The sequence below is a fragment of the Mobula birostris genome, chromosome 13 (genome assembly GCF_030028105.1).
Source record: "Mobula birostris isolate sMobBir1 chromosome 13, sMobBir1.hap1, whole genome shotgun sequence".
Taxonomy (NCBI): Eukaryota; Metazoa; Chordata; class Chondrichthyes; order Myliobatiformes; family Myliobatidae; genus Mobula; species Mobula birostris.
Genome location: NC_092382.1, coordinates 97,586,809 through 97,595,298, shown reverse-complemented (window position 1 = coordinate 97,595,298; position 8,490 = coordinate 97,586,809). Strand labels below are relative to the sequence as shown.

Sequence of the window (8,490 nt, the reverse complement as noted above, 5' to 3'; positions counted from 1 at the left end):
CCGGTCGATTCCTTGTAGTCGCAGACTTCGAAAAAGAAGGGACCAAGAAATAGGGAAGTGAGAAGAATGTTTATTATGTGAGAATTGAACGAGGGACACAACGAAGCAAAGAATGTCTTCAGCACTGGGTTCTAAAGTTATTTTATTCTTTATTTTTCCAATTATTTGGAGCAATTTCACGTCAGAATTTGTCGAACTATGGATGAAGGCAAGGCAGTGCATTGACCTTAGTAAGATATTTCCCAAATTCCCGCATTGGAGGTCGCTCGGCATTCAGCATGAGGTAGAACATGGGATAAGACATTGGCTTTGTGAGGGAAGCCAAAGGTTGGCAGTAGAAGTTCGCCTCTCTGACTGGAGAGCTGCTACAAGTGTAGTGCCGCAGGGATCTTTGCTGGGCCCATGATCTGGATGGTAATATGGTTAACTGGATAAGCAGATCTGCGAGTGACATGAAGATTGGGGGTGTAGTGGACAGCGAGGAAGGCTATCATGGTTTGCCAAAGGGTCTGCGACAGCTGGAAGTATGGACTGAAAAATGGCAAATGGCACTTAATGCAGACAAGTGCAAGGTTTTGCACTTTGATTGGACCAACCAGCCAAGGTCTCACAAAGTGATCGGTAGGACAATTAGTAATATTGTAGCACAAAGGGATCTGGGAACACAGGCTCATTATTCTTGGAAAGTGGCGTCACAGGTAGAGAGCGTCCTAAAGAAAACTTTTGGCACATTGGTGAGTGCAGAAGATGGGATGTTCTGTTAAAGTTGAACAAGGTGTTGGTGAGGTCTAATTTGGAATATTGTACGCAGTTTTGGTCACCTACCTCCAAGGAAGATATAAACAAAGTTGAAAGAATAGAAAGAAAATTTACAAGAGCCGGGTCTGGAGGATCAGTGTTCTGAAGAAAGATTGGGTAGGTCAGCACTGAATTCTTCACAACATAGCAGATTGAGATGTTATTTTATAGAGCTATACACACCTATGAGGGGGGTATGGGTAAGGAAAATACAAACAGACATTTTCCACAGAGGTTTGGTGGGACCACGACCAGTGGTCATGCGTTAATGGTGAACGGTGAGAAGTTTAAGAGGAACATGAGGGTAATCTTCTTCACTCAGAAGGCTGGGAGTGTGGAATGAGCTGCCAACACAGGTGGTGCATGCGAACACAATTTCAACATTTCAGAGGAGCTTGGATAGGTACATGGATAGTAGGGGTACGGAGGGCGATGGTCTTGGTGCAGGTCAATGGTATTAAGCAGTTTAAATGGTTTCAGTGTGGACTATATGGGACGAAGGGCCTGTTTCTGTGCTGTAGTTCCCTCTGACTATGACTCTATGAACACATTCTGATGGGAGATGTTAACAGTTTCTTTCTGCAAGGTAGCGGAGACCAATACTAGGTGTCGGGTGAGAGGGACAAGATTTAAAAGGGACCTGAGATGCAACTTTTTTCTCGCAGCAGGTAGTGATCGATCTGCCTGGGGAAATGGTTGAGGAAAGCGCTATTGTGTCGTTTAAGAAGCACTTCAATAGGTACAGTTCCTTACGGTTACTACAGTCCGGGGTGGTAATGGGGATAAGCTGCCACTACCTATTAAATGCCCCCAATCGCGTGCGCCTCATATAGCCTCTGACGACGAAGTCCAGCTCCTGGCCTTCACGTGTGGCTCAGCTATGCAGCATGATGGAACCGTTTCTATTGACGGGAGAAGGAGCAAATGCCATACGACCATAAGACATAGGAATAGAATTGGGCCACCCAGTCCCTCGAGTCTGCTCCACCATTCCATCATGGCTGATCCTGGATCTCACTCAACCCCATACACCTGCCTTCTCGCCATAACCTTTGACGCCCTGACAGGTCAGGACACAGTCGGATTTCCGCCTTAAATATAGGGATGGAAATGTTCTCCGCCGCAGTCTGTGGCAGGGTATTCCACAGATTTACTACTCTCCAGCTGAAAGAAAATCTTCCTCACCTCTGTTCTAAAAGGCCGCCCCTCAATTTTGAAGCTTCAATCCAGTGGGTGACTGGCGCCTTAAGACCAGTCGGGCAGATGGGGCTCCTAAGCCGTGATTGGCAGCTCAACTAGGAGAAAGAAGCCAATGATCTTAAATGTCCGCTGCCTTGCGTCCATACCCACGCAGGGGGAAGGAGTCGGCAGTAAACCCCGAGGGGAAAAAGCCGGAGCTGGGCACCCTAAGGCAGTTCTACGCCGTGTTCAACGCTGACAGGCAACTCCCTGGACGCTGCCGGTGCCAGACGGAATTGCTCTCTGCCGTTCCTTTGGGTTGGTCAGATGCGTGGAGAGGGGGAGCTTCCGGCACGGGCATCAGTTGCTCTCCACGCTGTACTACCCAGGCTTGGGATGTAATATCAACTCTGACTGACGGAGGCCTGAGCTCAGCAGGACGGGGACATGACCTGGAGGGTTCCCGGAGAGCTGCGACGCAAGCCAATAGGCTGGGACTGCTGGACGGCAGACTCCACATGAACCTGTTCGCTGCAGCGCCTGGATCCACGATGTATTGCTCTATCACTCCACCTCTCGTGATTATCATCTAAAACAACATAATTTTCTGAGAATATATCTGCAAGCCTCATCCCCTTTTAATGTGTGGTCATTGACGTAAAGTTCTTTGAACTGTCCGATTTCCCTGTCGCAAAGGATCAGCCCAATCATCCACAAACAAGAGAAAGTCTGCAGACACTGGGAATGATATGCGAAGGGAAGATGTATTTGCACAGTTGTTCCCCTTTGTCGAAAGAATTGACATTTCTAGTTAACCACCTTTGATCAGAGCTCGGAAGTACTGAGCCTATTGACTAGTAGAGGGAGGTGGGCCGGGGAAGGGGAGGAGGGATAGCGACGGGAGCTGGAGAGGGGAGAGGGGAGAGCATGGGGCGGCGGAGAGTAAGGCGAGTGGGAGAGGGTGGAGGGAAGATGGAGAGGGAGGGGTGTGGCAGTGAGGAAGTGGGGAGGGAGCAACGGGAATTAGTGAGAGGGAGGGGTTGAGAGGGATGGGGAGAATAAGTGTCAGAGTTAGAGGTACTTTTGAAGGAAATAATGTGAGTACAGGCTAGAGGGGGAGAGAGCGGGGGGGAGAGGGGGAAGAGAATCGGGATGGAGAGGAAGGGGAGGGAGGGGAAGAGGAGGGGCAGAGGCAGGGAGAGGGTGGGGAGGGAGCAACAGGGGTGAATGAGACGGAGGGGGTGTGTGAGATGGGGAGAATAAATGTCAGAGTTGGAGGTACTTTTGAAGGAAACAATGTGAGTACAGGCCAGAGAGGGAGAGAGCGGGGGGGAGGGGGAAGAGGATCGGGGTGGAGAGGAAGGGGAGGGCAGGTGGCAGGGAGAGGAAGGGGAGGGGTAGAGGCAGGGAGAGGGTGGGGAGGGAGCAACAGGGGTGAGTGGGACGGAGGGGGTGTGTGAGATGGGGAGAATAAATGTCAGAGTTAGAGGTAGTTTTGAAGAAAACAATGTTAGTACAGGCTAGAAGGGGAGAAAGGATGGGAGGGAGGGAGAGAGGGAAAGGATCGGAGGGAGGGAGGGAAGGATGGAGGGAGAGAGGGAGAAGCAGCGGGGAGTGTTCGAGTTAGAGTGACTTTTGAGGTAAGCATTGATGCCTGTCACCAGGAGCGGCGAGGCGGAGAAAGTGGCAGCGTTAGCTCAGGCCCTGTGACGTCACGGAACAAAATACACAGCAGACTGTCGGAGGAAGAACAGGTCGGCCAGAGACTCAGTGAGCGTGGAGCAGGAAGATGTGCTTTTAAAAAGGAGAGAGGGAAAGTGGTGACGCGGTGAATGGCAGGTGATCAGTGGATTGAGGAGGCTTGATGGATGAAGGTCACACTTCTGAACAGATGAACACTACCTCACGTCTCTGGCTCTCGCTTTGCATTACTTAATCAATTATTTATATTTATAATGCTGTATTCATAGATATTAAACAATTATCTAATGCAGAAAATGATGAGGTAGAATTAATCATATACCAACACCGACAATAAGCTGGGGGAACTCAACAGGTCAGGCAGTATCGAAGGCAGTCGATTCTCAGGACCAGATCTTTTTTCAGGACTGGAACGGAAGCGGGAATAAAAAAAAGGTGGGTGGGGGTGGGGGTGGGGGAGAGTTGAAAGAGGACAGCTCGAAGAAAATAGGTGAAGCCAGGCGGGTTGGGAATGAGAAGGGCTGAAATGAAAGGAATCTGACAACAGGAGAGCGGATCATTGGTGTGTAACAGTCGTTGCATCAGGTGGCATGACCTCGGGGTTGGCACCCCGTACCCGGCAAAACTTTAGCACTCTTGCCTGGGTGGATGCTGCGTGTTGTGTCCCCTGTGTAACATCAGTACCCCGAAATAACATTCAGTCCACAATGTGCAGTTAAATGATTAAGATTTTATACTTTTTATGATGGGGTTAGTGGAGAAACAAAAGAAAAGGAAAACAAATAAAAGGCACCAATAATCTCATAAACATGTCCAGTGCACAAACGTTGAAGCTCACGGATTCCCTTTCGCTGATCCTCCTTCGCTCGCCATCGACCCCCAGGATCCCGCCCCGAGCCCAGGCCGAGCGGGTCCAGCAACCATCTCCTCAAGCCACGTCTTCTCTCTTCACCCTCCCCACACCTTCTCCCCCGAAGCCCGCGTGAGCTAATAGCTTTCACACAGACAGAAAGAATAACATCTATCCCAATTGGTTAGCAAATCAATACAAGTCCCGTTATCACTAATTGTCACCCTATATAGAGAATCACTGCCTCAGCAGCTAACAGTACAGAGAAGCCATTTTATGCACCTCAGCAGTAACATAAAAAAGAAAGAAACCCTTAGAGGTGAAAGGGAAGTAGGTAGTGTACCGACGGAGATGATAGACAGGTGAGAAGTGGTGAGGAGCCAGAGTGGGGAATATAAGAATATGCAGGGGCGGGGGGGACGGGATGCGTCGGGAATTTTTTTTCCTCCAGAGAGATCAATATTCATTCTATCAGGTTGGAGCCTACCCAGACGGGACCGAGTGTGTTGTTCCTCCAACCCGAGAGTGGCCTCAACTTGGCACAGGAGGAGGCTGTTGACAGACATGTTGGAACAGGAATGGGAATCAGAATTCAATTAAAGGCAGACAGAATGGCAGAGAAATGGAAAGAGATACGGCAATAGAATGCTAGATAGGTCATCGTCATATGACGCAGGCGATCAGGATTAGTCTTGACATTTTTTTTTGTCTGCAGAAGTAGTTTGGCATTGCCTTCTTCTGGGCAGTGTCCTTACAAGACGGGTGACCACCAGCCATGATCAATATACTTCAGGCATTGACTGCCTGGCGTCATTGGTCGCATATCCAGGACTTGTGATTTACTGCTGACATGACCAACAACGCTTGCTCCAATGGCGTCATGTGAACCTATTGGAGGGGGTGAGGGTGGGGTGCTAAATTGGAGGGGGTGAGGGTGGGGTGCTAAAGTGACCAAGGTTGACCTGCAGACCTAGCGGAGCGAAGGAGCACTTTACACCTCCTTTGTTAGGGACGTATACCCACCCCGCCACACGAGATAGAAAGAACTAATAAATTTGATTTTTGATTATGAATTCAACTTAAACTCACGATGGCCCTGAAACTAAAGTCACCCCCTCGCCTTTCATGATTCCGCAGGGACGGCCATGGAAACGGCGATCGCCATGGCTGCAGATTCGAGTGGAAATCAGGATCTGAGCGGATCGCAAGTGAGCCCAGGCAAGTGCAAGCTATTTATAAATTGCGCATGTTCTGGTTCAGTCAAAATTGTCGGTGACTCACTGCTGTAAGTACGGTCAGTTCGTGGATAAGGAGTGTCTTGGACTGCAACATCACCGATAGAAGTTTTGCCAGAACTCGGGTTTTGTGGTCACGATAGTTCAAAGGAAATTTTCTTTCTTCTCGTGATTAAGAGCATCAGCAGTTGGTAGCCAAACTTAGAACTGTGTGCTGGGCTAATTAATTCCCCGGGGGAAAAAAAACTCCCTTCCGGAAGACGTGGGCACCAGCGAACAACGGGACCGAGGGCGACATCTCCAGATGGTTCGTGAATTTATTTCTGTTTCTTTCAAATGTCGCTCTACTACCGTTGCAGCGTGTGATCTACATGTTGGTGGCGTGGGTTTTGGACTGGGTGAGCAATCTGGCCCTTTAGCGTCTACGAGTGTGTTTGGCGAGGTCTTGAGCGAAATGTGCGGCCTCAAGGCCAGGAACCCTGTAGACGCGACAACTCCAGTTCTCGCCGATCCGGCCGACTTAAGCATTGAGGAAGATTGAATTCATCGAGGCGAGAGTATTGGGCACGGGTGGTCACAGCCGTCTACCAGCCTCTCATTCGCTGCTGCCGGGGGAAGGTGGCTGCTAATTAGGTTCTCTCTCTCTCCCTCTCACTCACTGCTAATGGAGGAAGGTGACTGTGTGTGACTGTCCTTTCTCTCTCCCTCCCCCTCGCTTGACACTGTGCTGGAATCCCGGGTCTTAGGCAAGGTTTAATCGATGCAGTTTGTACAATGGACTCCGTACTGCTCTGTTTCTGGTCGCTCCTGTTTAGTGTTGCTATTTTGAGCGATGTTGATCGGGGAGGCTTGCAAAAACAGAAACGAACGACGTCGCACAGGACTGAACAAGAATGAGCTGAGCTCAGTTTTTGCCATTTGGGCAATTTGATTTTCAGTGTGAGTGTGTGTGTGTGTGTGTGTGTGTGTGAGTGTGTGTGTCTGGGGGAGGGGGTGGTGTTGGTTTATGTCTTTCTCTGAATATGTTTCATGCTTTTCTTTGCTTCGTGTCTATCCATGGGAAGACAACTCTCAAAGCTGTAAACTGCATACATACTTGGACAATAAATGCACTTTGAATCCTCGGGTGAGACCTTTCAAATCCATTTTCAAAAGTGAAAGGGGCAAACAAAAAAAGTAATGCCAACACAGCTGGTGGGAATCCCTGGGCAGGTATCCAGTGAAAATGGAGAGTGTGCATTTGGGAAGGGTCATGAACTTTGCGTTTATTCACGAGCAGCACATGGGAGATCAGTGTAGTTACAGGGATCAGGATGAGCTCATGCAAACAAACCGATCGTCCTCCATGTAGTCACCTATCCTTCACTTCAGCGCCCCCAAGTGGACATATCGGCCGGACATAACCTACAACACACACACACACACACACTCACACTCACACTCACACTCACACTCACACACTGCTGGAGAAAGTCAGGTAACACCTATGGAAATCAATAAAACAGCCATCTTTCCGGGATGAGACTGGAAGTGGACAATGATTAACCAGCAAAGGTCATCAAGGAGACTCAGAAAGGAGGGTGAGAGAGAGAATGGGAGAGAAAGAAAGAGATTCACAGAGATATACGGTCAGTCAGACATATAGATAGAAGACAGAGATAGATATATAGAGCGAAAGAAATTTAGATAGACAGACAACCACTTAGATACCAGATGATAGAGAAAGGGGGATAAGTGAGCAAGTGTTTACAGAGAGAAAGGAGGACAGAAGAAAGGGTGCTACAGAGAGGGGGAGGAATGTAACAAGGTGCCAATAGGAGAAATAGCGATGGTGCAAATATCCGCCAAGAGAGAATGGGAGGAGGAGGAAAGACTCGAGTAGAGAGTGCGGGTGCGGAAGGAGTGCAAGATGGAGAAAGAAAAAGAGCAAAAGAGAGAGAAATAAGAGATTCTACTGTGCAGAGAGTAACCTTTGCAGTGGAACATTTCATTCTTTTTAAAGTACTTTGTGGAATCTTTAACGAGAATCGAGACAAGTGCAGTTTTTTTTTGTTTTCTATCCTTCTCAATACATTTGTGTTTTTAATTTCCCAGACACAGCTTCTTTCACTCTTCATCGTTTGAATGACTCCGACATTTTGAACGTGACGAAATTCTACCACAAGAGATTGCTACAGGCAATGGAAGAGGGGGTGATGGGCGTCAGCCTAACATTGACCTTCAGAGAACACTTTAATGAGGAACAGCATCGGGTGAGCGGGTGCAGCTATTGGGTGGGGTAGATGTTGGAGAGGGGAGTTCTACTGGGCGTCACATCAAATACACAATGCTCTGGAGTTTGTGCATTGTGTGTTTTCTCTAACAGCCAAAGGGCAAGTTCGAATATTTATTTATTGAGATAGAGCCTGGAATATATCCTCCTGTCCCTTCGAGCCATGCTCCCTAGCAATCCCCCGACGCAGTCAGGGGATAATCACGGAACAATATCCAAGGACCAATTAACTTACTAACCAGTATTGTCTTTGGACTATGGGGGGAGACCCACGCGGTCATCTCGATAACATACAAGCTCCTTACTTACAAGCTAACTTACAAGGAAATGAATTTGAAATGGGGTCTCGAGTTAAGATAAAATAAATCTCTTCAAAGTGAAATAAAACTCTGTAAGGCTGGCAGGATTCACAATGGGAGGACATAATATAAATAACATCAGACATGCTGATGACA

The 8,490-nt window shown here is 48.4% G+C and overlaps 1 protein-coding gene across 1 annotated transcript in view; it reads left to right on the top strand.

The window, feature by feature from the left end:
- The first annotated feature begins 7,910 nt into the window (after window positions 1–7,910).
- Window positions 7,911–8,490, top strand: part of LOC140207199 (NACHT, LRR and PYD domains-containing protein 3-like) — a 32,891-nt gene continuing 32,311 nt past the window's right edge. Inside the window, exon 1 of the mRNA XM_072275559.1 lies at window positions 7,911–8,015. Within this exon, the coding sequence (XP_072131660.1) occupies window positions 7,944–8,015 (72 nt within the window). The 5' untranslated portion in view covers window positions 7,911–7,943. The remainder of the gene's footprint in view (window positions 8,016–8,490) is intronic.